The 27,842-nt window shown below is 34.9% G+C and overlaps 4 protein-coding genes across 58 annotated transcripts in view; 3 read left to right on the top strand and 1 right to left on the bottom strand.

Moving 5' to 3' along the window:
* Slo (calcium-activated potassium channel slo) overlaps nucleotides 1–6,756 on the top strand; it is a 121,563-nt gene extending 114,807 nt beyond the window's left edge. For all 50 annotated transcript variants that reach the window (XM_076764737.1, XM_076764779.1, XM_076764740.1 and 47 more), the window contains 2 exons: nucleotides 44–137; nucleotides 231–6,756. In XM_076764737.1, coding sequence (XP_076620852.1) covers nucleotides 44–137; nucleotides 231–311 — 175 coding nt within the window. In that variant the 3' untranslated portion in view covers nucleotides 312–6,756. The remainder of the gene's footprint in view (nucleotides 1–43; nucleotides 138–230) is intronic.
* A 648-nt stretch (nucleotides 6,757–7,404) lies between these two features.
* LOC143341703 (uncharacterized) lies at nucleotides 7,405–11,828 on the bottom strand. Its single transcript, XM_076764783.1, has 2 exons — nucleotides 10,741–11,828; nucleotides 7,405–8,408 (listed from the first exon to the last, which is right to left on the bottom strand). Exons 1-2 carry the CDS (start codon nucleotides 11,589–11,591, stop codon nucleotides 8,000–8,002), a joined length of 1,260 nt encoding a protein of 419 aa, XP_076620898.1. The 5' UTR covers nucleotides 11,592–11,828; the 3' UTR covers nucleotides 7,405–7,999.
* Nucleotides 11,829–12,013: 185 nt separating this feature from the next.
* LOC143341704 (lipid storage droplets surface-binding protein 1-like) lies at nucleotides 12,014–25,132 on the top strand. 4 transcript variants are annotated; one of them, XM_076764786.1, is made up of 11 exons: nucleotides 12,014–12,305; nucleotides 15,235–15,412; nucleotides 16,624–16,957; nucleotides 19,798–19,940; nucleotides 20,059–20,244; nucleotides 20,456–20,648; nucleotides 20,840–21,009; nucleotides 21,696–21,953; nucleotides 22,043–22,141; nucleotides 22,666–22,783; nucleotides 25,016–25,132. In XM_076764786.1, exons 4-11 carry the CDS (start codon nucleotides 19,812–19,814, stop codon nucleotides 25,030–25,032), a joined length of 1,170 nt encoding a protein of 389 aa, XP_076620901.1. In that variant the 5' UTR covers nucleotides 12,014–12,305; nucleotides 15,235–15,412; nucleotides 16,624–16,957; nucleotides 19,798–19,811; the 3' UTR covers nucleotides 25,033–25,132. The 4 variants fall into 4 exon arrangements, with proteins under 4 accessions (XP_076620901.1, XP_076620900.1, XP_076620903.1 ...); XM_076764785.1 differs by having other exon boundaries at nucleotides 15,167–15,412; XM_076764788.1 differs by lacking the exon at nucleotides 25,016–25,132 and adding an exon at nucleotides 22,849–23,126 and having other exon boundaries at nucleotides 15,167–15,412.
* Nucleotides 25,133–25,141: 9 nt separating this feature from the next.
* On the top strand, nucleotides 25,142–27,773 carry LOC143341708 (lipid storage droplets surface-binding protein 2-like). Of its 3 annotated transcripts, XM_076764796.1 has the most exons (5): nucleotides 25,189–25,269; nucleotides 25,375–25,401; nucleotides 26,270–26,621; nucleotides 26,811–27,057; nucleotides 27,134–27,773. In XM_076764796.1, exons 3-5 carry the CDS (start codon nucleotides 26,310–26,312, stop codon nucleotides 27,385–27,387), a joined length of 813 nt encoding a protein of 270 aa, XP_076620911.1. In that variant the 5' UTR covers nucleotides 25,189–25,269; nucleotides 25,375–25,401; nucleotides 26,270–26,309; the 3' UTR covers nucleotides 27,388–27,773. The 3 variants fall into 3 exon arrangements, with proteins under 3 accessions (XP_076620910.1, XP_076620911.1, XP_076620912.1); XM_076764795.1 differs by lacking the exon at nucleotides 25,375–25,401 and having other exon boundaries at nucleotides 25,142–25,269; XM_076764797.1 differs by lacking the exon at nucleotides 25,189–25,269 and having other exon boundaries at nucleotides 25,395–25,413.
* Nucleotides 27,774–27,842: the final 69 nt, after the last annotated feature.

Raw genomic sequence — 27,842 nt, 5'->3', positions numbered from 1 at the left:
ACCACTGTCGGCTCAACCATTAATATTCGATTGTGTTTTTTAGGTTTCGGGACACGAGCTCGTCGTGCGATGCTTCGTCTAAGCGATACGTCATCACGAATCCACCGGATGATTTTACGTTATTACCTACAGATCAGGTACGTCGAAGCAGCGAATTAAACGATGTTTAAACCAGTATTTCTTTTCCAACAAATCAGTAACGTATCGTTGTTTTCTCCGATGATCGACAGGTTTTCGTGCTAATGCAGTTCGATCCAGGTCTCGAATACAAGCCAAGCAGAGGAGCTAGAGGAAAGGACGACGCCTCCTGACTGTTGCTGTGTAGCGCCCTCACCGACGGACCTTATTCCTATATATAATCGTACAAAGGAAGCCATCATGCCGTCCGTCAACCCTACGGATCCATCTAATCTTCGTTGGCTGGCATCTTGGTACGACATCGCGTGTCCTCAACGAATTATCGCAAACCCCGTCCATAGAGCAAGTCATCAGCACGTCCGTTTTTTCCGCTGGTCACGTGTTGCCAGCGATGTTTTTCTCGATACTCGCAGCTGGATCAGTTTCCCTTCATAGTGTCCGCAGTATTCTTCGTTCCTTGTTACTCATCGCTGCGTGATTCATTTTTACATCGTGACCGAACATTTTTACGTTGAGACGTGGTCGTAGCAAAGAGGAGACAAAACATCGTGACGCATGGGTAAAAAAAGAAAAAAAAAATAAATAATTATCAATGAAGATCTGCGACGAGACAGAAGAAATAATCGAAGGGAAACGGGAAGCGGCATGGTGAAACGTGGTCCGAGGGTAGCTACACGTTACGCTCTCTAAATCTTCGTAAGATATAAAATATATCGCCTTCCGTGGAAGGCAATATACGGACTGAACGGCTTACCGTGAAGAGTAAAACTGTGTGATTCAATCCCCCTCCCCATCCCTTCAGAATAAAGTACAGAGGAGAAGAGAAAATATATACCTAAAACAATGCGAAGCAAGCAGCTTAATCTTAAACGCTTGAGAACATCTTCAAGGCTGATCGCTAAGGAATTGTAATCGCCTTTGCGACTTAACGTATACCATCGCTGTAGCTCATTCAAGATAATGTAAATAGGTACAGAAGAGATGAATATATTGTCGTTCTACAGTAAACTGTAAAAAGAAGATGATGAAGAAGAAGAAGAAGAAGGAGAAACCGCGGAAGATACGGAAGAGATATGAAAAAAATTTATTCAGATCAATTTCATCAAGACATTTTTGTCCTTAAACGTAAAAGCATTGTTCACTTCGCAGGGCAGAGTCGTGTGTTCGTCTCTCATATCGTGATTTTGTACCTTGCCTTGTCTGCAAAAGAAAAATACGTATGCATATATGTACATGTATGTGTATACATGCATATGCAGGGTGGTCCCTGCAACTGTAACAGACTGCAACTCTTAGCTACAAGACAAAAAAACTGGTAAAGGAAAATATCGTATGATTTAGTGAAGTCTAACTTGCGGCTGTTTCGTGTGCTGATGCATCCCTTCTTTCGAAAACACGAAATGCTTTTTAGATCAACCTGTTTTTCGAGCTCCCAAGAAAGGTACTAAAGGAAGGCGACTGACAAGGTATTTGAATTTTTTTTTATATCAGGACATTGCTTTCTAACATACTTTCACAGCATTCTTAAAACATGTGATATTAATCAACAATTGCATCGAGTCGAACGGGTCTGAATCGTGCGGATAAAGCATCTAGACTTATGAAATTGTGTGTTCTCGTAGACGTGTAAGATGTTGCTGCTTCTCTTTGCTTCGGTAATTTTACACGCGATAGAATGCAAAAAACCGATTAACGTGAAAAAAATAGACAAATTCAAGGCGTTTAATGAAACGAGTAAAAGTGCTTGGAAAAGGATTAAATTTTCGAGAAGTAGATTTTACTAAATTATACAATATATTTCTCTGGTTTTCTTCGAAAGAAAAAATATGAACTATGATTTGTTTTGGTTGCAAGAATCACCTTGTATAGATAGTTTTAGATCGTATCACTTGCAAACGATGTGCCGAGATATAATAGAGTGCGTGTGAACGGGAGTGCGGGGCAACGTGTAACCTTTACCTCGTGTCTTGTGTTGTGGCTAAGGACGAAAATTTCAATCAAGTACTTTGTACAGGTTCTATACATAAACGTATATATATGTATTTATACAAGCACATGTATATATATATTTATAATACATTTATACATATATATATACATGATAAAAGACCCTTTTCCACACGATTTTGAGTATAAATCGACTATATATTGATATATATATAAATTATAGGTATATATGCACGTATGTGTGTATACATAGACACTCTCTCTTTTATATATTTTTGTGAAACTCACGTATGTGTATATACGAATGTACATATATACATACATTCATACACGTATACAGATATGTATGTATGCATGTATATTCATATGTATATGTATACATACATGTATGTATATATACATATAAGGATGAATGGAAGTATACATACGTAAGGAAAATACACGGATACACCTATACACGAATACTTCTTCACTCTCGCTCTCTCTCTCTCTCTCTTTCTCTCTCTGTCTGTCTCTGTCTCTATCTCTCTCTCTAACTCTATCTCTCTATCTCCCTCTCACTCTGAAGCACTCGCGCACTTTTTATATGGGCGTGTGCGTGCTAACACGAATCGGAAATACGCACACGTAACGACACACACGTACGAGTAACATACGAGAAGTATGTACGCGCACGGTTCTACACAAACAATACTCATACACGCGAGAAAACAACACGATCACAACGATACAAATTCACAGGCACACGCGCCTAAACGACACGACACCCAAAGGAAAAATGCATGAAGAGACGAGGACGGAAAAAGGGAACTAGGGGAAGCGATTCGCATGCGGCCGAACGACAATACACGGAACTGTGGGAAGTGCAAACGCAAAAAAAAAAAAGAGGATGAAAATAAACAAACCGAATAAAAAAAAAAGTAGAAAAAAAAACAACAAAAAGAAGAAAAAAAAAAAGAAGAGATGTGTGACAACGACCAGCACGATACAACACATCGAAATACGTCGATCCAGCGCTCGATCGTCGTGGCATTCGGCTAGATTGAATCGATAAAATGGTGCAAAACGGAACGGAGCGAATTTACAAACATGAACAAGAAAGAATACAAAGTACGTAGCTGTGGTAGACGCTGCCGTGTATCGCGAATTAACGAGACGCCGCCGCCACCGCCGTTGCTGCTGATTGCAATATTCATGTGCACTATTCACTGCCACTGCAGTTCGTGTTTTATCGTTGTATATAACTTTCTATGTACGGGCTCGAATTAAGGCGAGAAGGGCTCTTGTCGAATGCAAAGAGTAGGCGCAGCGTCAGCCGCACAAAATGTCGTCCGTACTCCTGTTCTCTGACTCTTTTTTTTTTTTCTTTTCTTTAAATTCGTATCGGTTAGTTTCTCTCGACCTACGAAGATCTTTTTAGTCGTTCGATCTTTCGTTGGCAATTATAAGATTAATAAGAATGCGTTCCTGTTACCAATTGCGGATCCAAGTACGAAGGTATCGACGGAAACAAAAGACACCGACGCGCTTTCGAGCTCGGTTCATTTTTTCCTTTTTGTTGGGTTAAACGAATACGTTTGTAATTTGGTTCCATGTGAGTGTAAATGCTTGAAAGTTTTATACAGATTGATTCTGATCGCGATAGATTTTTGATTATAAGAATATCACTCGACGCGCAAGATGATCGAGTCGCTAGAAACTTAACGAGTACCTTTCATACATTCGCGGCGTGCAAGGAATCGTTTGATCACGCACTTTATAATAGGAGATATTCCCTTTGTTTGATACGTCCGTTTTGATTACTAGTACACGTGCAACATCCATCGATCAATACAAATTAGTTGATGTGTATTCTTATGATGTTTGTAGTATTGCTGGGTTCATTTCAAATGGAAACTATTGGAAAGGCAACCATTGAAGTAGTTTTGGTTAAATAAAATAGTAACGAGATTGATTTTACGTGAGATAGATTAGTGTACTAGAAATATTTATTTGAAATGCTGTAATTGAAACGATAACTTCGAAGGAAACGATCGTTCGCTGTAACGTTTGAAATCTGTTCACATGCATTGACCGTTTCAAATATTATTTCTTTGGAATATTATTTAATAAGGAAAACAATCGAAAGAGTACGCGACAAAACAAACTATGCATTTATATCTAAAGCAACCGTTTGATTTACGTTGACTAATAAAAAAAAAAAGAAAAACTGACATTTTCGAAAGAAACATTATTTAACGAAAACAGCTTTGTGTATTTGTGCACATTCGCTTATGCAATGTATATGTATAGATTTATTTACATATAACTAAATATTGAATTAATTATATTAAATAGGTTGTGTGCAAATTTATGAATATTCAAAAACTTTCTTTGCACCGTACAATTAGGGGATCATTCTGTTCGTTTGCTAAAAGCTTTGAATGGACGATACAACATGCTTAAAATATTTATTTTAGATTTGCAGAATCAAATAAATATTTCAAACTAGTTTTTATTTGCTGTACATTTACAGAAATTCTCATTTTACATTGATCATGGTGATTCGGTCGAAGATGTATATGCATCATACATAAAACAATTTCTGTTCTTTGTTTCGAGTACTAATTTGTCCAGCACTGCTACTATGACAGCGTTCGTAACTGTGAAAGCCAAATTGCATTAAAATTCAAAGGATAGAAGGCCCATTGGTTGACGCGATAAACCGAAAGCAAGCCAGTAGTGGTTATGGAAATCGAGAATCGAGTATTTCACGCGTATGGTATTTAGTTGCAGCGATCAGATTCTCTTTTTCCTATTTTCTGTTAGCTGACGTCTCTTCGCGTCGACCGTCGAGAAATCTTTTAGCGATGAAGAAAGGAAGAGTTTCGCGTAGTAGATTTGTACGAAGAACACTATGGTACAGTCAACGAAAGACCTGATTTGGAAAACCTATCAGTTATCCGGTTGAAAAATCTTTCATCCTTTACTGTCTTGGCTGATGATTCGGACGTTAACAGTTCGACAACATTCAATGAAAGTAGTGATGGAATCGAGCTTATCGCATGAATCTGTGTTCTTACGTCTACTATTTTGACGAAGTGAATGTTAGATAAAGAATTCATTGATATTCGTAAGCGGTAGTAATAGTGATAATAAATATCATTGACGTAAAGTCGGATAAAATCAATTACAACGTTGTCTGGCAACCATAAGTCGTAATACGTTCGGGATATTTCGCTATAAGTGCCAAGGCAGTCGAGGTAAAGACGATACAGTAATTCCTCGACAAAAGTTACAAGACGATTTTATTTCAGGAATCGACCTTTTCGTTCGAAAAGGAGAGTAAGTGAGATAAAGTGTGTTAATGTGGTAATCACTAACGCAAAATGAAGTTTCTTTATATCTTCGTTATATCTTCGCGAGAATATTGCCAATAATATTGGATTGGTGAGGTTTTTCAAATTAATAATAATCTTTATTTTGATTTCCTTTGGATTTGCGACTGAAATGAATCGCAAGTGTTTTTAGCTATACATTGTATTAATAATTTCTGAAAAATTAATCCAATTTAGGTCGTGTTTGTATTCATTTTCATTGGAAAAACTTTACCAATCCATTGACATCACTCTCACGAAGATATAGTTACAAATTTTTATTTTCGTTACCAGGTAAAATTGAATTATGATTTCGAAACTTTTATCGAAGTGAAGATCTAGACTTTTAACGAGGAATTACTGTTGTAGTTCTCTTCTTTCACCAAACGAGTCGAGACTTTCGTTGACACCGCCGTAATCAACGTTGCTGCCGATAGATAGAAAGATGAACAAACGAAAATTCATGGAAGAAAGCATGATCGAGAATTTTAAACAGAATTTTGTTTCCTTTTATGAAATTCGATTTCTCGAGGAGCGGGCGGAGGTGCCGAAAAAAAGAAGGATTCACAAAACGTACACGGAAAAAACGAAACCACGATTCGCGATCGTGATGTTTTGTCTTCAAAGAAAAAAAAAAAAGGTCTGTTTGTAAGAGTTAATTTTGTATTCGTCGAATTCTTTGGCAAGCGTAGCTAACAATTAGAATTGTGTACACCCGGGATAGAAGACCCTCGATAGCCCTGCCTCGCCTTTGCTGCGATTATATACGAAACAAAAATTCGTGCGTTAAATTTTGTGGAAGTGGTGCATTAAGTGACAAAACGAAAAAAAAAAAAATGAAATTTGTCGGAGCCTTGTGTAGAATTTTAGATGATCGATCGAGATTTGCGTCGCGTGGGACGAGCCAGGCGATAGAATTTTACTTCGTGAAAGCGTGAATGTTCCTAAACTTCGATATGTCTCCCCATTATTGTCGTTTTTCTTTTCTATTTTCTTTTTTCTTTTTTGTTCTCTTAACCGTACGAGATCGTAGATGCGTTAATATGCCTGTTTACGTACGATACACGCGGAGAGGATCAACGATCGTTCTTTACACATGATTTCTTTCACTCTCTGGACGGGAACCTCGTGCCTAGCTGCTCGCAAGATACAAATTATTCATGCACTCTCTTTAATAATTAAATCATGCACCGATTCAATCGATATCATCCCCCGTAATCGTATTCTCATGCGTCGCACGAATACACGCGGCGCATTTGTGTGTATGTGGAACGTGTGTATCTAAACGAAGTATAATATAATTAACGATAAAGAAACCCACAAAAATGAAATGAAGAACAAAACAAATCGAACGAAATACCAAAATAATTTGAAATATATATGAGAATTATAAAATGTATAAAGAGAAAAAATTAAGGCACGCTGAGCGTACGCCACCTTCGATGCCTCATTGACCTCATCTAATGCTTTTTTATCTGTACATTTACAATTTGTGTACCAATGAGGAACGTTGTTTAATCATGTTGTTGATGTTATTGTTAAAGAATGAGATTCAATATTGTACATAACTATATATTCATTATAATTGATGATATAAATAATTATATACATAAAAGTAAACTCCAGAGCCCCCTTATGCCTCACATTTCAACGAGCGGATTCACGTCATTTTTTAATAAAAAAACAGGTACTTTACAAGCATGGCTTGAGGAGGATGAGACCGGCAGCGTGGAAATGCGCAATTCTGACTTTCAATACGTAATTTTCTGAAGCATAAGCCTATTCCTCTATCGCGTCTATTGTTCATCTCACGCTGACGGAGTAATCCATGCCCTCATGATTTTGAATTCGTTATATTTATAGTATTTATAGCGATTATTATTAATCGACTCTCTACATTCCCTTTCTTTTATCGTAATCTGTAACTACAGGTAAGTATAATCAATATTATACAATATCTACGTAATTTTAAGGTATTTTATTAACAATATAAAGTACAGTGGTTTTCAGAACAGTAATAAAATAATTCTGTATATTAATTAATCTACCGTAAGCACCTTCACTTAATAAGTTTTCTGTAATTGTAAAACTTTGTCATCAGTCAGTGCTGGTTTTAGCGACATCTGCTAAAACTCATTCTGTTAATTATCTTCGACAGCAACCACTGTCATCGACAGATAACAGCTGCATCGTTATTGCATAAATTCGACGAACATCAGCGACTGGATACTCAAAAATCTACGATGCATGTTTCTACCTATGGACATCTAGTTGTGCAACAAGGTAAATTTTTGAACGAATCGTTAGCAAAGATATGATATTAATGGAAATATTTGTAATTCCAATCGTTATTGAAACGAACTAGTATTAAACTTAATATTTTCCAACGAAAATGGTGTAAATCGTTTGACTAATATTACTCGTTTTATTGTTTTTGTTTGCCTGGGGCTATCGAGACTCTCGCTGTGCTCATCGCTCACGTTCCAAGTTAGCGATTTCGATCGACATCGCGTTTCTGGCATCTACATTGAAAAGAAGTCCTAATAATCGTCGTGTCTTTATCCAGCCACGTGATCGTATAACTCTAAAAGAGCGTCCAACATTCTGGTCCGATATTCGGGCACATTATTCAACTGTTCGCAAATAAGGGGCGTTCTGTCCACGTAAAGAATATTTTCCAGAAGGTGTGGCTCGTCTGCAAAATACTTGCTGGCCGCAATGGGTTCCAACAGCATGATCGGTATGTTCAGGACACCGTGAACGATGCACATAATTCGCAAATCCTCGATAGACTCGATGAATTCGTTCCAAGGGAAAATCGTGGCAATGTCTAGGTTCGCTTCTTTCAAAGCATCCGCCATTGAGTTGTGATAAACTTCGAATAACTCTTGACTGTGTTCCTCGCGAAGCTTTCGAATCGTTGTGAATTGGAGAAAACAGAGAATATCGTGTACAGGTGGATTGTACCTGGAAGGAAGAATTTATTTAGTATTTAATGTGCTATTGCACTTTCGACCCCTTTTTCAAAACTTCAATTTCGGTTTTATTTTAAATCAACTGGTTCGTACGTAAAGAAACCTTTTACTGAAAATATTATCCTCGAATATTGATTGTTTATTATTTAAGTAGTATTCGAGTCGAAAATTATAGTTGTATTTAGATTTGAACATGTTGTTTGAATTCTTACTAATATCTGTCCGTGAACGTCTTCAAAAAAGTGAAAATTTCTTGATATAAGCTGGTACTTAATAACAGAATGCTGCTATCACTTGTCTACAAAACAGCATCGTAGTCTAAACAACTAGATAATTGCCAGAGAGACGTAATTAGCAAAACGATCAAATTCAATACTTCCTGTTTTCCTAAGAAAGAGCAGTTTTGCAGATCTGTTCTCATTTTTCGAAAGATTATTTACGATTTAGAATTTTTGTCTTGTTCGTACTTAAGTAATTCTTTTAGTAATACGAGAGTATACAATTTTCAATGAAATAATTAAATTTATACATAAAGCTTCGCGTCTATAAAAATCGACAGTTAACAACGCATGTTCGGGACTAAAACACGACAGTTAAAGAGTTGAGCAATCGTGTATCACACAAATAATAGGAACTCTCTCCGTTTGAACAATTCTACGAAGTGGTGGGGATAACTACGTGAATTAGAGAAGTAGAAAGTGTGTCAGTTAGAGAGGTGACACTGTTAAGTGTCTTTTTGAACGGCGTGGAATCACAGCGACGTAAATAACATAATTAACAGTTTAAGTAAACAAATATTGAAACCTCTTGCCTATAATTACTGTATTGAATATAACTTTTGATGTAATAACGTAATTAATGACCTGCTTAAATAACAGAATTCTATAGATTATAATAATTTAAGAAATATCAGTTTATACTCTGGAATGATTTAAGACATAAATTTAGGAAAAAAGATTTTAAGTATTGATACTGTCTTGTGTCAAATATGATTCTTTTAAAAGTTTTTTAGCTTAAAACATCTGCAGATTTAATCAGTTTTAGTGGCACATTTAAAACAATTGACCTATATACGTGACTACAATAATTTTTAAATATAGGTTGGATCGTTCAACTGGGAATACCTATATATATTTGCGACTGATAGATATAAGAGCTGGAGGGGTCGCTATTTGAGTTACAGATACGAGAAGGCGTGTGTAACATGTGATTGGAAAGTTTGTACGCAGTTTTATGTAGGGAAACAGAAAACCAGCGAGTGGAGACAGAACGAAACCAGAAATCTCAGACGACGGATAATAAGAAGAATTAAAAGGTAAAGGGGAACAAGGAAGAACGAGACATAGATAACTGAAGTGTAAGTTTAGGTTAACGCGATCGTGAAAAAAACATGGCAGATAGGAATGGAAACTTGTGTATGACACATCGTAATTAACAGACGACATCTGGTAGTTATTGTAAAAGGCAAGATAGTGGTTGATACGACGGCGACCACGCTAAATGAATAAAACAGATAAAGGACAATAAATTGAGGAAGAGACAGAAACAAAAGATACGAAAACAGGAGGGATGCACGAGTGCAGATAGGAAGAGAAAGAATAGGTAGCAAACGATCATTGGACCCACTGTATGGACAAAAGACAAAAGATGATAAATTAAAAACAGAAATGGAATTTTTGTAAAACTTCCACCTTGACAATAGATTATTTTTTTCATAATTATTAAAGAAGTAAACATGTGTACTCTCAACTGCTGTTTATATCAATGAGACTTGCTGTCTACATCATCATAAACTACTGCTTGGAAATGAGATACTGGGTTGCAAGCGTCATGCATCCGCGCTGACCAGTGAGAAGCCTTACCAAACCTTCGCAGAGTCTACAGAACTGTGACTAAGTTGATTAACTGTAACTAGCATGCAAGACGAACCTCTATCCCGCAATATAGGGCTACCACAGAAAAACAAAACCTTAAAAAAAACATGACACGTCACACTAGGCTTTCCAGCGTCTGTGATTAAGCGAGACTTACAGAAAACGCGCCATTTTGTCTCGCAAACACTTGCAAGCTCTTCTTAAAACCTAATAATGCCAAGTTTATGTCTAATCTCGTTCGTCTGTACATCTTTCAACTTCATCACCCTCTCCACGTTTTGCACTATAGTATTATTTAAGCTACGAGTCTAGAACATCGATACTCCAGAGTTAATGACCGTTGGAAAATGTATTGACCCTTTGCATTTCAAGATTTCTCTTTTATTAGGAGCAACTAGCAACGCGTGATATCGCTTTTGACAATTAGATTTCAGATCCTTTGACTCTTACCTAGCCAGTTGGAAATCGATGAGACAGCATTCCACAGGCTTATCTTCGTTATCGTACTTGAACAGAATGTTGTTCGCCCACAAGTCCCCGTGGCAAAGTACATTTTTGTGTTTCGAAGATGGCAAGAGTTTGCCAGCATGACCGGTGGACAAATCGATCATCTTCGTCCTGAATTCTTTCTTCTGATCCTCGTCCAGCTCGGGTACCGTGTCTATCATCGAGACTATGCCTTTCACAGCGGCGTCGAACATTGCTTTCGCGCGGCCATCTTTAAGGGGCCACAGCGTCTCCTGCATACAGTGAGAGAATTCGTCGTGCAAATTCTTCTGGTACACTTCCTCGAAGATGAAAGACTTGGCGTGAAATTTAGCTAACGTTTTCATCAAAATCTTGCAGTGCTCGAAATCGAAGGGTTTAAATTTGTCCGTCATTTCGTAGCCGCTGTTGGCCATGTCTTCCAAAACTATCACGTCGTTCTCCAGCCCCAGGAAGCACTCCGGAATGAATTTCAACTCTGGACCGTGCAGTACCTCTGGAAATACCGTCGTGTAAAGGGCGACTTCTTTCCTGAAGGAGCCATACTCTTGGAGAAAATCGTATTGTGGACTAGTCAACGGCGGCGGTATTTTCGTGAAGAAATTGATGTTCTTCGTTTCTGACGGCGACTGAGGACAGGCCACGGTGGCCTTCAAGGTAAAATATTGACCCATGTAACCGTTCACCTTATCTATGGGTACCACTTCGTAGGTGATCAACGAGAAATCCTCCATCGAGTCTTTGTGCAGCTTCTTGCGGATTATCTCGAAGCATTCCTCGTCTTTGAGGATTTGTTGCGAGCTGAGGGTACGCATCCTGTTAAGTTCCTTCGTTCTTCGACCAGTAGAGATTCGATGAGCGTCAAAGTTTCCTAAATCCTCGTTTGGATCTACCGATTGCTGATAATAAATTTTACAGCTTTTGTGCGGTAAAAATCACACGATAAACAATCGATGGGCGTCGGAGATTGTAACGTGCGAGATCTCTCGCGTAGCCTCGCGCTGCGGAGGATGCCTGGTCGGAATATAGGTCCGTTCAAGATCAAGATACCTTTATATATTCATGAAGAATCGCATCACGTGTACGCTACGGACGATAAATAATAGCGCGAACACGTGTGACGCTATTTTCTCCTTTATTGGCTCTGATTGAGGCTAATATTAGACGCGTTACACCGAGACATGTCCTGCATAAACGAATCTGATGGCTCCTTATTGACACTATTCGTATGGATCGATAGGGGGCACACGCACTTGGATAGAGGCAGGGAACCAGTGTTGATACCGCTGGAACGATGGGACGGTGTGCTCGGAAGTTCGTTCCGATTGATAAATAGATATAATTGGGCACGGTTGTCGCGAGATTCGACATCGTAACGAGTCAGTCACGTTTAGCACGTGACGACGATCTAGTCAATCTCTTCTCACGATGTGCTCCTTAAAGTGGTCACGCGAGGTTCGAAAACTTCGTTCAGCGACGATGTCGAGCGTATTTTTGATCGATCGAGGTAATCGATACGTTTGCAATGGGTGAGTAATTTTGTGTAGATTAATTTAATGAAAGAATTGGTGGTCAGGAGATGAAAAATTACCTTTTGGAAATCTCGAGTCACGTTTAGTGGAATCGTTCAGATTTAATTTATTTAACAATTAATAAATGCTTTGATGGGTTAGTCTTACCGACGAGTCCACCAGTCTCATTAACGAATATCTTCAGAAAATATAAACAAATATTACGCGTCAAAAATTGTGCGAAAGTGAGTAAATTTTCATATGCACTTTCTTTCCAACTTTATATCATTCGTCATGAAACTGTCGCTGCAAACGGTTATGTCAACAACTTGACCAGTTAAGAAGGAAATGACTCTTAAGAAGATTAACTCTTATGAATCGAAAAGATGAAACTTTATAGCATGTAACGCGAAGCGTGTGACAGGTGACATAACAAAGAATTTAGGAAAATTTCTGATTTAGACCTCCCTTCCACTTCTTGTCGTATTGCTACGTTTGGAAAAAAAATTAATTCTTTAAATGTTACTGACTGACATGTTCGTTTCTAAATGCTGCTTTCTAATTGACAAAGAAATTAGTAATTAAAAATTACTATAATATACTATAAATTAATAATTAAAATTAATAATTTGGTCACTAACTGTATTGTTCGAATAAAATTTTGTCGATCGCTTACTTAATACGTAATAAACCTTCACGAGGTTCCAACCCTGGCATTGTAATCGTTTCAAGCGATTCATTTCCTTTCTATCAACTTCGTTTTCTTCTTGGATTCCCGTACAATAATCACTTTCCAACCTCGGTTACTATGCGTTTTAAAAATAACTCGCTAAGTTGTGATTAAGGAGCGCGATGCATGCTACCATACGTCCCAGGCGATTGCGTTCTATTACCACGCGCCGTATTCACATGCCCAGTTTCAATGCAGTCTCAAATATTTATAATTTTCATATTTTAATTTTTTATTTTTTTGTCAGGTTGAAAGAATTTTTATTAGTGTCCATCAACGAATAAATAAAACCGAGTGTATATTTCGCACAAAGCAACTTCTCGTTAGTGATCATAACATGGAAGATTTCTTTTTAAAAATAGATATTTCTTTTATTCGTCTCACACTTTTCTACTCATACTTCTTATAAGATAATATTAAAGGAAGAAAAAAGAAAAACGTTCAGTGAACACTCAAGCATTGGAAATATTATTATGGGTAAATGGTACTTGCAGCTTTTTAAAAGCTTCGATCGTCGTTTCGAATAGATATTATTAATGCCAAAATAAACGTTCGATTTCCGATAGTTTTCATCTGGAATATAACCAGAAATGGATACACACAATCTTATCGCGTTGTTACTTAATGACTCTTTTTAAAGACGTAATGGCGGATACGTATGTACGTGAAGACACGAACAATTAGCTAAAGTTTTCCAAAGCTGTCGCTTATCATCAATGCACATAAAGAAAACTGCAATGGTGCTATTCCTGTTAATTGAAATGTCACACGAGTGATTTCTCAAGATGAATGCCAGCAATTTTCCGCTTGACATTGCTAGTTACTTTATTGAATCCGGTGGCAAACCTTTATTCCATTAACCATCGAAACGAATGTCTATTAATCCGACCTTTCCATATCTGACGAAAGGACGACTACTTTACTCTGAGTTCAGTTAACAACTTAATTATACCTATTATTGAAAAAAAGCTGCAAATGAAACCCGAGAATAGAATGCATTGACAAACAGCCTATTCTATTCCCTGATATATACACACAAATAACAAACGGATAAAAATTCGAAAATATGTGTAATTTCGTCCACACATCGATGAAATCAAATTTTACAATTGCAGATAAAATTACAATTTTCTTTATATAGATTTTTGGATTTTATTATGTTTCTTGTACGTTACTTTATTTCATTTTTTAACGAACATATTGAAATTAATAATGGAAAAATCTACAAGATTTTACTGCTAATAATAAAGCTTGATGTGACGTGTATTACGTCTTTTCAACCTAATTTTCAACCCTTGGAACGCGTCGAAATAAAAATAAAATAAAAATTGTATTAACCATATCTCTCTCTTGCCGTTGAAATGGAAGATAACAAATCATTTCGCCCAGTCTATTTTCTCGAGAAAGCGTCTTGTAATGGCGATAAATAAAAAAAATAAATTAACGATAACGTGCTCGGCGACTATCCTTTTAAACAATTAATTGAATCACACGCGGAGTCGCGATATGTCAAACTAAATATAGGTATCATCGTTTTATTGCAATCTGCTGCAGCGTCTCGAACACATCATGTTTTTATGACATTACTTTAAATACATACATTAGCGCCGATGATATTCAACTTATTAATTTGCAGTAGGATTTCAACTGTTTTTCGTTGCTTCAATGATCTTAAAATTACTAATGTTTCTCTAGAAACGGAAAATAACATTTAATAATAAATCTATAAGGATTTTAGTATTATCACGCTAAATACTTTAAGAAAAAAAATAAAATATTCGCTGATAGAAAAATAAAAAAGCAACAAATTTAATTGAAGTCATTATACATATTTCTTAGTATTTATATTAAATAAGAGTATCAATTAGCTATGTATAAAATTGTATACTTTGAATGATTATAGTTTAGTAAGTTACAGCTTTTTATAACCATGCATTACAAATGTAACATATATTTAATAGACATTTTATTAAAATATTAAACCATTCTAAGTAACGTATAACAGCTCGTTTACCTCCATTAATGAAGTAAAAACACAGTTTAGAATAGATTAATTTAGTCCTGTAACTTCCCACTGTGAAATTTTAAAGCACATTGTCACAAGATCTTGAACAAACATTACAATCATTAAACCTTTTTTGGTTTCCAGGTTTGAAATTATCTTCAAAATTTCATAAAAAGAGCAATCTATAAGTGTCTCGTTATACATTTTCTTAGGACTACAAAGTGATAACTCGCGCAATAATTCGCGATCATAGTCCATACGATGCACCCTACATATCATACGTCATGCGTGATGAATTCAGCAAATACTCTGGTTGTACGTGTCATTCTTTGACAAATTTGACGCTGATGACCTGTCGTGTATTTCAAATAATTCTGATCGTCGTAGCACGTAAGTACGAGATTTTATTGATTTATAGAATTCCATTTCGGGTGATTCTTTACGTGTCGCATTCGAAAGTACAAAGAATTCAACAGTGCATTAAATAGTTAATCTCTCGATAACTGATTATCTGATAAAAACATGTTTTAACATCACATAATCACGTTCCAACTATAAAGAAAAAAAATTTTTACGTGTATGTATGGTAACATAATTGTTAACGACTAAATAGAGTTCAATGAAATTTGGTATTTAAGTACTCCATTCTCATTTAAAAATCAGATTAGATTTAAAGATAATTCGATTCGATTTCTGCAATTACACACTATTATTGTATATAGATAATTCATAACGTGTGTTACATATTTCATTATTCGAATTTTGTAGTTATCCTAAAGAGAACATTCGTTGATGTAAATAAAACTTTCCTGTATTTGCAATAAATAAATTCGTGTACATGAATCCCATTTAAAATTAATATGCATACACGATGGCATCGAAATGGCACCAGTTGTGATCGGACTACCGTATATATATTTATTCATACCATAAGATAATTCTTATCGTGAGCGTATCTGCGTTACGCGACAGAATCGCGATGTCTTCTTTCAGAATACGAAGTGTGCTGTGAAAAAATAAGATGTATTTCTGTTCACACGTATCCAGCTGATTACCATGCCATCCCATATATGCAAATGGGTGCTCGCTGTGGTGGACTTTGTATAGCAATTAAGAACGTCTACTGGCGATAATTTCGAGTTTTTCCGCGTAGTTTTCTTTTCCATTATAAATTTTCCGAGACTATTATTACCTATGAACGCCTACCGTGATTTCTTAATGAAACTTTCTAGCTTCCACGCTCCATTTCAAGAGTACTGTCATACGAATATCATAGAATATACATTCTAAATGTAAACTATTAAAAATAATATACAACCGTGAACTTGCTTCCTACATTTGTTTAATTTGATAAAAGTTTCAATTGTTTCATATTGTAATTTCAAAATCTGTCAGTTTATATAGAACTTTATGTTTATGGATAACTGTTATTTTTAAAATCAACGTTATTATAAAATACTACGCGCTTTTTTACGAACACCTATATCGATCTATACCACCATCGCAATTTATCAAACACATGCAACTATAATTTAAATTTGGTCTTTCTGTTGCTTGCAGCATTTTTTCGATTTGTTTTATAACATCACCGATCGTTGCAGGTATTTAGTAGTAGTCAACGACTGACCCTAGTATTGGACAATTCTTATGGACGTTGCTATCGATCCTATTGGACCAGAAGACGTAGCAGAAACTGTGAAAAGTTTCATTTGTAAAGCAACATGGTTGCCGCGCCTGTATCAGCATGTCATAGGTCAAACCGATGAGATACTGTTTCGCACTCTGCGACGTGCAGTTAGTGGCGTGTTCTTCGACGAAACACCAACTTTTCTGCCATTCCATCTGACTTTGCATCCTACTACGTTCCGTTATATAATTTCTTCGTGATCAGATCCTCCCTCCGCTGCCGGTCCACTCAACGATCTAAGTCCTGAGGTGAGTATTCATCAATCAATAGAGTTAGCTATCCGTCGAGTTAGTTTTTCGCTCACTTTTTGATACAATATTGATTCCAAAGCGAATGTATCGCCTTGCACGTTTCGTCTGCGCGTTCTTGAGATCGTTCCAATGAATTAACACGGGCATAATACGTTAAAAAAAAAAGAAATAAAAAGCTTCGAACCATGCATTTGTTGCGTTACCTAGATACGATTATCCTTGAAATTTGCGAGCACTTCTTCCCACCCAGCTATTTCGTGTTCACGCCATGAAGATATTGAATATTGGTGCTTCGATAAGAGTGATAGCAATAGGGGTATCGACCTGCATTTAAAATGAACTTATCGTAGCAAGTTTGAAATGCGTGACGTCAGTTTGTCAACATGCAACGGAGATAATTGCTCCGGAACCGGTAAAAAATCATAAATTGTTTTCATTTCTAATTAACCGGGGACTGGCTCGTCTACGCCAATGGTTTTCAAATATTTTCCATCTATCGTTTGTTTGGTTTTAATGGTCTTCGATCTTCAAAAATAAAATTACAATTGTACAATGTTGTAGAAATATTTCGTAAATGTATTAACAAATTTTGTTTGTCCAAATCGCATTTATTCGAATTTTCCAGAGTGCGTAATACAATATAGACTTTAAGACCTTTTTAAAAATTGGGTGAATCGATTTGAATTGCGACTAAACTTAGTATAATTGAAAATAAGAATTATTTACATACGCTAGAATATTTGTCAATGGAAAAGATTGTTTGTTTCGAAGGGGCAAATATTCTGATAAGCGTACAATTTTTTAATCGACTTATTTTTTAAATGGAACGATATGTTTTCATTAACGTAAAGATGTAGCTCATGGAAAAAAAACAAATTCAACCGCATGCGATACGTTGACCTCCAAATGACATTGAATAATAATAAATACGTTTTTATACATTGTAATAGGACAAATATATACCTGTTATACTTCAGAAGATATTCAAAATGGTTTCTTTTTTCGAATTAATTTTCTCCCGATGAAGCACTCAAAATATCAAGTTTATCATGGTATCCCCACTGTACCAGAAGAAATGCCAGAAAAGAATCATCAATCATGTACATACCGTCGTTTATCGAAAGTGTGAAACAATCACTTGTTTATCATATTCGAAAATGTATCGAAGCTAATTTGCATTTGTTATTGAGTAAGAGGCCGATTGAATGATTGAAGTTGTTCAAATTCTTAAAAGAGGAATCGAGAAGAGTGTTGTAGCATGACCCCCCGTGTCAAGCTTTTGCTACTATTCGTTTCATTGAACTAACATCTAACTGTAATTGTAGACAGTATTTTAGAATTTTCTGGTAAAATTGTTATAAAGATTTTCTCTATTGACACCGTATATTCTGTTAATCATTGATCTAATAATCCATTCATCAATATTATCTTGGTAAAAGAAAAGAAAAATTGATAACCATTATCGTGTAGTTAGTCATCGAATGGAACGAATAAAGTCAGACTTTTCTAAGTTTACAGTATATGACTGATATAAATTATCAATCATTTAAAATAGTAATAACATTCACTTTATCGTGTTAAAATAGTCAGTGTACAATGTATAGATCAGTAAGGTGAAATCTATAATTGGAATTATTGCAACGAAGGATGTATATACAATGTTGATTTTATTATTCGTCTCTCTAATTTTTATTCTATTCTTTAGTAAAGTTTCAATAAGATTTTTCGCGTATTATGATACACCCTGTATATAATCGTCAAGAAAGAAAGTCCGTCACATTTGATAATATCGTGTGATTTCTTGTATCTAGGATGAACTGGAAAGAAATTTATATTTACCGCTTACTACGCTTCTGGCCATCCTAATCATATTTATTTACTATCCATGAATGAATCTAGCTAAGGAAGGCGCCAAGTTTCTTCTTAAACGAGATATTCAAATGTTATCTAACATTCTGATATATTGTTTAGGTCACTACATCAGAGAAGATACAGCAGTAGAATCATAAGTTGATGCGAACCATGAATTTTATGTATTAATTTTATGATTTAACTCTACACGACTTGGAACTGTATACATTTAGTTACAAACCTAACTGTTTCCTTCGAAGTAACTGTTACTTCGCGTTATCTTTCAAATTTTATTTTAATTATATTTATCGAAAAGAAAATGATGCCAGAAATACTGGAAAAATAAGATTCTTATATGTACAATTAAGCAGTTACGTAACATGTCTAAGAAATTAGTGAAAACTGAACAAATATGAATCACTGGCGCTCGTTGCTTAAGTTAATATAAATATGCATCGTTTCGTAGTGTAGGGTTAATTTATTAACATCTATTTGAATAATTTCGTGTTGTATTCCAATTTAAACATACAACGCTGTATATTCCATAGTTTTAATCTCAAATGTCTTACGAACCGATTATATAATTCTAACTTGCGACATAACGGTTGCTCAATATTTTATTTATGCTCTAATAAGTCAATGTACCTACGAGTACTCGGCTAAGTTGACTATACTACCATTGTAGATCTGAGGCTACTTTGCATATTAATGTACTAGTACAATTAAAATGCTAAACATAAATACAATGGTAGAGGAATGTTCAATCGACGTAACAGACCCTGTGATCTATCTTTTGTAATATGTTTTAAATGTTAGTTTTGAATTATTCTTGGCTCCTAAGTCTTTCTTAACACACTTCCCTGTCATACTAAATAGCTCCAACTAAATTAGACGTTACACCTAATTTCTTACAAATATTTTACGGAATTTTGTTCAACAAAACTCGTGTTTCTAAAAGTTATAAAACGATTTTTAATTAATTACAGCAACGATCTTGCAAATGGCGCGAGTGAATGCGAAGAGGCGGCACTCTGATCTGCCACATTTCGAATCCGTTGTCAGAATCTCGAGTCTGCCAATCGTGGAGAACGGCATACATATTGCTGGTAATGTGTACGATAGAATAAAGGTAAGCACTGGCTGCGTACTTGCAAGAAATTATTAAGTAATAGCTTTCCAAACAGTGTTTCACTGACACAAAATCATCTTAAATATCAAGTAACGAAACGATCACTCTTAATGTTTAGCGGTCAAATTCTTTAATGAGCTGGAGTTTATACACAGCTGAACAATCATTCGCGATCGCAACGGCATCAGCAAAACCAGCAATTTACGCGCTAAACGGAGCCATCACGACGATCGATCAATTGCTCTGTAAAGGTATCGACATCGTTGAAGAAAGAGTACCGGCTGTGCACCTACCTCCCCATCTTGTAAGTTTACACACGTGCACGGAATGCAAAAAAAGAAAGTCTTTGTTTCTTCAAACAAATATCAATTCAGATACGAAGACGTATAAAATATTTCCTTTACACCGTCTATCGTATGTTTAATTACAGGCGAGCAATCTTTATTGCCCGCTTGTAATTAAACACGTTCTGCTGTGTTCCTTTTTGTATATTTCCATGCATTTTAATCGCTTAGATATACTGCAACGCACGGGAATACGTGAGCAACAAAATTGTTAGGCCTGTATTGATGCGGGCCGGAAGTGTAAAGCAGATAGGAAGTCAAGCTGCAAACGTTGCGGTAGACACGTTAGACGGTGCTTTAACTGTTGCGGACAAATACGTTGATCGTTACTTGCCTGCTGATCCTACAGATAAAGTCATAGATGGTAAGTATTCCGTTAAAAATTATTAATGCACATTGTTATCCTCCATGCCAATACTGACAACACTTTGAAGACTTTAAAAGATAAAATGATAAGACTGTGAAACGATAAAATGAGAATCTTATAAAGACGTGGTAAAAATATTTCGTTAGAACTACCGTAAGATAATTATTTAATAAGAACAATTTGTTTAGAGAATGCTCCAATCGAATCTGTGAGTAAAACTACGCGGACTATCAAGCATGGCGCTAGATTCTCTAGAAAACTACAAAAGAGATTGACGCGTCGCACATTAGCAGAAGCTCGAGCCCTTAAAGAGCAAGGAACAGAATGCATTCACGTACTTTTATACGTTGTAGAACTGGTAAGTAGGTATTGTCCAAAGAACGTGAAATAAAAAATTAACAAAAAGTCATAAAGGATGTTCGAGGCTCGTTTAAATATTGTTCTTTGATTTCATAGATATAGATACATCGCATCTAAACTAAACAAACACAGTTATTTACTTATATTACTTCTTTACAAATTATGCTTAATTATTTCATCATTTTAAATGGTTTGTTATTTTACCTCAAATAAGAAACAATTAATTTGAGATTTAAATCGGAAAATGGAGCTTCTACTGTACCCGTATCATATATCACATATGTATGTATATTGGCCTTTATTTTGCTTTATATCTCTAGAATACTTTGTCAGAAAATCATGGAATATAATATGGTGACTTCTATACAATTTTTGAACAAATTTGTAAAGGGGTGTGGAAATATCAATATAACAGTATCTGTTTAGAATAGAAAATACACTCATATCTACAGAAATTTCAAAAGCAAAAAATGAACTCTCATCCTTTCTCCTCTGTGGTCTTAATTAGGTAATCTATTAGATTTCCTTCGAGGCACTAAAGAAAATTTTACGATATGCTGCGATATATTGCAAACTAACTGGGTTGAATATCAAGTTTGGTACACTCTGAACTAATAATGGGAAAATTTTTCAACCACATTGTCAACTATTTCGTGCAAAGATACAGAATTGTACGTTTTGCAGCTAGCGACAGATCCAAAATTAGCATATCAAAAAGCCAAAGAGTTGTGGGCAACGTTAAGTTTGCCCGAACCAGAGAATCAAGCTCGACCAGCCACTTTGGAACAATTGTTAGTTTTACTAACTCGTGAATCTGCACGTCGAATTGTCCATCTTGTAAATGGCACGTCAACATTAGCAAGAAGATCTCCGCGCGATCTTGGCAGAATTCTTGTTAACGTTTCTCACCAGCTAATCACAGTTGCAGAGGCTACGCTTAAGGTCGGTATCGTCAATGTTATGAACTAAATTCGAAATTGAAACATTGTTAGACTGTTACAAATATACTTATTCTTCACAATCTTTTTAAGATGGTACCAGTCATCGGTAGAAAAGACGCAACGAAAACGCAATTATCAGTTTTACATTCGGCCATACAAAGGCTCAATGCTACTACAAACCATTTATTGGTACGTGAAAACTAATCAATTTGTTCTTATAATCGTCGTTATCGCAATTAAGCAACTTGTAAACGGGCAAAAAAATTTACATAACTCTGAATTTAATAACAGATTTCCCTGTCATGACGTTTTATGATAAAATTTAATAATTGGAACTTGAAGTTGTAAAGTAGATATTAACATTTTATCGGAGTTACATTAAACCTTGTTGTGCCATGTTAAATGGTTAATCTTTCAGAAAAAGCTTTACTCTTCAAAGTTAATTGAGCGTTACTGAATTTAAAGTAATTATACTTCTACAGAGAGTCTTTTAATTGCATATTACAGCGAAGGACAAATCTTATCTCGATAGGAGCCATATAATATCACCTATTAGAAACACTTCCGTGGCCCCACTAAAAAAATGCAAATATAGGATAATTTGGATTTAATAAATTTAATAAGCCATTGGCCACCGTTAAAAATGTTGAATCTATTTATAATTTCAGTAATTATTATTTATTCAACGCTGCATCTTGGCATTGCTTTCACAGGAGCAGTTCGCAGCTTTCCTAGCTGGTCGTCCGACTGTTTCTAAAGTAACACAAGTCCAGAGCCATCAACAAAACCACAATAACCACATGTCGATGTCTTCCAATCCGCCAGTAAATGGTATCGAGTAACAAAGTCGCGTTTAATAGTTGCTTCACAAGAGTGTCTTTTGTTTTTATTTCAAGGTCAATGACAACAAGAAAGATCTCAGATCGAAATTTCACGAGCTAATAGCGTCCAATCTGCCGCAATGACACGACTCCAAAACTTTGTATTCCTCATGTTCGGATAAATAAGCAATTGATTTCTTTTATTTTTATCGATGGCACAGTATATCGGTGTCGCATTAGCCTTCAGTTCTTACGTTTAGCACCTAATTAACAATGTCTATTTCTGATGCACAAATGTAATGTTTAGAGGTAAGAAAGTGTAGAAATAAAGATTTATTTTTCCTCCGTTGTAATACCGCAGAGAAGATTTATTTCTCATCTTTCCACCACGATTTGTCGAACGAACGAATAGAGGACTGTTTGAAGTTTTCAGCATGGTATGTATCTTCGACAAAGAATCAAATAACATACTGATATTGGCTCTTGCAGTTCTCGTCTGCTTAAAATGCAAATGTTCACGTTACAGATCGTTGGTTACCAACCACAGATCTTTTAATTGGTCAGCCAAAGTAAAAAAAAAATACCGGGAAGAGTTTGATCCGGATGGAGTTAATAATTTGTGTCCCTATCGATGATGCTTAATAATTTTCGAATATTATGTCAAATGATTAAGCCCTCCCAATATGTAACATTAAATTTGATCTATATTGAAACTGCATTTTCATTAGAAACTCAAATAATTAATTAAAACGAACGTTTCTGTCATTATTTAATATTTAAATATCATATTTACGAAACCACGAACTACTGCATTCTGCTAAATGAATATTTGGTTATATGTGAGTGACATTGAAGATAATGTTTCGTGAAATCAGACATGGCCCACAATAAACCACACAATTTACCAGACTGTATCATTTATTTCCGTTATGACGCATGGAAGTAAAATAAATACGCCTTGCCAAGATAATATTTTAAATACTGTTTCAAATTATCTAAGTAATTTAGATTACTACACCTTAGATAACAATTTCTAATACAATTGCATCTATCGTTTTCATATTAAATAAAAAATCAACGTCATTGAGTCAGATACTGTAGAGGAAGCAAGGTAAAATAGTGAAGTTCAGCGAACTACTGTTTAACAACCTAACCTTACATGATTTCAATGTATAAAAAAGGAGATTAGATAGAAAAGACGAGATACAAAACGAAGAAATAATGTTAGTGCAAAATTCTGGCAAAACCGATACAGTATAAAATCTTAATTTCTATTTTAAAACTTTATATAAATAAAAACTTATGAGATCCCTGCATGGCATTTAACTATTTAATTATTGTGAATTGTATTCGCGTGTACTTTCTTGCCAGTTTCTTGAAACAATTCTACAATTAAATTAGAAATACTTAATTTTGAATTAATTTTCACTTATCACGACTATCGAAAAGACGCGAACGTCCTTTTCGATTAAATTGTGGCATGCACTTGATGTTTACAAATAATTATAACGAATTTACAAACGGTCCTTCCAAAGTAAATAAGCAGTGACATGTATTAGGTGTCCGAATATTTTTTCGACATAAATATTGAAACTAATTTCGTTTACAATTTATTATGTAGAAAACAATAAAAAATAAAGTAAGTAATTTTACACGTTAGACAGAAAACAAAACTGGTACAGTACCGAAAGAAATAAAGCTGTTGCAAAACAAAAACAAATATGTTTGCAGAATACTAATATTTACAGACAAGGACTAAATGTTAAAATATAGACGAAAAGGATATAAGATAATGTAGCCTGTGCAAGTGAAATTATGTATACTAAATGAATACTGAAGCATTTCGCTGAGAAATGTGATGATTCAGACAGACTAAATTGTAGTACGGAGGCAATTTTAGAAGGCAGCAATTGCGAAATGATAATTAAATGGCTAAGAGTAAAAAATTAGAAAAGAAAATTTATAATTGATGCAGTAAGAGTAAGCGTTAGAATTGTTGGAACTGTGTAGACGTGAATAATTAAAAACTAAGTGGAAAATACATGATAAAATAATAGAAATATACTTCGTGTTTCGTATTTATTATATTTAAAGCGTGTTGAAAATAAGTACTTAAAAATATTCTAAGCATTACTTTAAATTTTTAAGCATTCGTGTACAATTTCATGAAAACATTGGTTCGTACAAAGTCCTCGCTGTTGTCGCGACTAATCCGTGATTTTCATTCGCATTTACGTGACAGACCAGAAACGCCGATAACGTGAAAAACTCTGTCGCCTCAGCGGACTTTGAAACCTCATGGCACATGTTTAAACACCGCGACGGTTGTCACCGGTTGATTCTCATTGGCTAATTCAGAGAGACCTTAACGCGCAGGCGGCAGACAGGTTATAAGTATTGGAGCAGCGTTCAACGAGATGCATTTGCCATACGCGACAGTTCACGGACGAATCTGCACGCACACCGTAAGGACATCAAGGCAATAAAAACGCAATTGTAAGTGAATTTTACTGAACTACCTCGGTAAAGAACCTTGCGCAATAATCGTGACAAGCAATTTAATCTTGGACAACTTATAAACAATATTCCTTTTACTTCCAGAACTTTCTGAAGGTCGGAATTTACCGCGTGCGTAGACATGTATCTATTATTAATTGTTTTGAACGTTTAAAACCAACACGCGTTCGAGTTAATTTGAGACGTTATTCTGTAATTTAGAAATATGTCATTAATGTGTATTATAAATTTAATTTCGTCCAAATATATTCTATTCGTATATATCTTCTCCAAACGACCATGAAGTGACATTGATCGATACGTTAATATGAAAATGATAATAGCGTCAATAAACATAGCAATAATATAATATAAACAATAAGTATCTATTATTAGAATAGTATACATGACAGTAAAAATTACCTTTTCTTGAAATAATTGCTAATAATTTTTGGTTTCAGCATATAAATAAACACTTTAGCATGAAAAGTCTTGTGTAAAATCATGCTTTAAGCAAAAATCGAGAAAATATTGTACATAGAGCTATATTTGCCGGATATATGCACATGTGCAGACATTATTTCCGTCAAGTTCATTGACCCCCACGATATCACAGAATATTACTTGCTTTCTAAATTCATCCCTGATATACTTCAGAATTTCACGGAGAATAAATGAAATACTATTTTTGCCATTTACATGTTTTTAATTAATTAATAGTTTAATAGATCAAGTGAACTGGCCACATAAAGCATTTTTGTTATTTATTTTCCTTTAAGTCATTTCTGCATAAGCTGTGAGATCTACATATGATTTGCTTTGGCATAAGCTATAGCTCCAGATGTAAAATACGTTCAGCTTTATTTTGTATTTTATAGGATATTCTTTTTGAAACATGATTCAATCTAAAACAATCGTTCCAACAATTATTATTTACAAAGATAATTATATAAGTTCGAAATGGAGTAATCCGGTTTTCATAATTAATATATTGTTTTAGATTTTGGAGTCACCTACGAATTCTATAAAGAGTTACAACAATGACAACTGAAGCTGTGTCATTACCTCATGTCGAGGTTTTTTATCGCGTTTTGGGACTTCCAGTAGTCGAAAGTGTGATGTCTAAATCTGCTGAGACATATTTGCGTGTGAAAGATTCTCATCAGTTAGTACATTGGGTGTTAACTACCGCAGAAACATCTTTGAGTAATGCTACAAAACAAGCAGTACCTATTGCTGTACCCATTGCCAAAAAATTTGAGAGTCCTATAAACTTTGTTGACCACACATTATGTCTTGGTCTTGATAAAATTGAGGAAAAAGTTCCAATGGTTAAGGAAAAACCTGAGCAGGTTGGAAATTAAACATTTTTTTTTTCTATAAACATAAAAAAGTGTAAAACTAAATACTTCGAAATATTTTGCAAAGAAATCGCAAGAAGTTTTGCAAGAAGAACAAGTTAGATTTTTGTGGATAAAAAATACTGAAATTATTTTTGCAAAAAGTGTACATTAATACTTATATATTTTGCATTATTTTAGATTTTGGAGAACGCGTACTCGTTAGCACGACTGACTGTTCAGTCAGCATCCATGCACATTACATTAGCTAATTATTTAATACTATCACAAGCTTCCAACTTGCGGGATATGAGCTGGAGCAAAGCAAATCAAATTTTAGAAACACATTATGGTAGTGTGGCTGTTAAAGGATTGGATAACACAGCTGTTATCATTGATAAACTTATAGATAAATATTTTCCCGCGACAGGAGATGAAGAGTCAATAGGTAGGTTGTGTGTACTTATTATTATATTTAATCGATATAATCTACGTTATTTATCGTTTGTTTCTGTTCATTTCAGACATAAAAACAGATGAAGAAGACAAACTCCTTCATACTATACAAACTGTCGGACGTTTATCTAATAAAGCTGCATATCGACTGTACTCGAATATAATACATCACTTGAGGACTATTAACACAGATAATTTCAAATTTTGCATTAGCTCTTTGGTACAATTTCTGCAGCTTACGCAATATTTGCATGCCATAAATGAAAAAGTACAGGTTCACACATCCACTTCAAAGGACATTGCAAGAACAGTGTCGAAATAGTAAACTAACGTTTCATTACTATTAATTCAAAGAAAAGAACTTTTTTTCGATATCATTATTTTCGTATTTATTCTCTGTTTGCATTTTGTTATTCTTTATATTTTTATAACTTCTTTTCAATTTCATTATATATACATATACATATACATGCGTTTTATTTAAGATATTGAACTCATTTTATATTAGTATCTGTAGGAAAACAACAATACGAAATTGTAAATTAATCGATCATCGTTTCGTATAGCCTTATTTTATCAGTAAGGAATATACATTTCTATTTATTATCGTTTATACATTCAGCATATGTATATAATCTAAAACTATAAATTCTGTATATGCCATGCATACACAAATAAAATTAACATAAGTTCATTGATAAAATAAAATTTCGTCTTCTGTTACTATTTGTTTAATTCATTCTGCATAAAGAGGGCCTGTTGCTTCATGAATGAGAC

This window comes from Colletes latitarsis, chromosome 5 (genome assembly GCF_051014445.1).
Source record: "Colletes latitarsis isolate SP2378_abdomen chromosome 5, iyColLati1, whole genome shotgun sequence".
NCBI classification, from domain to species: Eukaryota; Metazoa; Arthropoda; class Insecta; order Hymenoptera; family Colletidae; genus Colletes; species Colletes latitarsis.
This window is presented reverse-complemented; position numbering and strand designations above follow the sequence as displayed.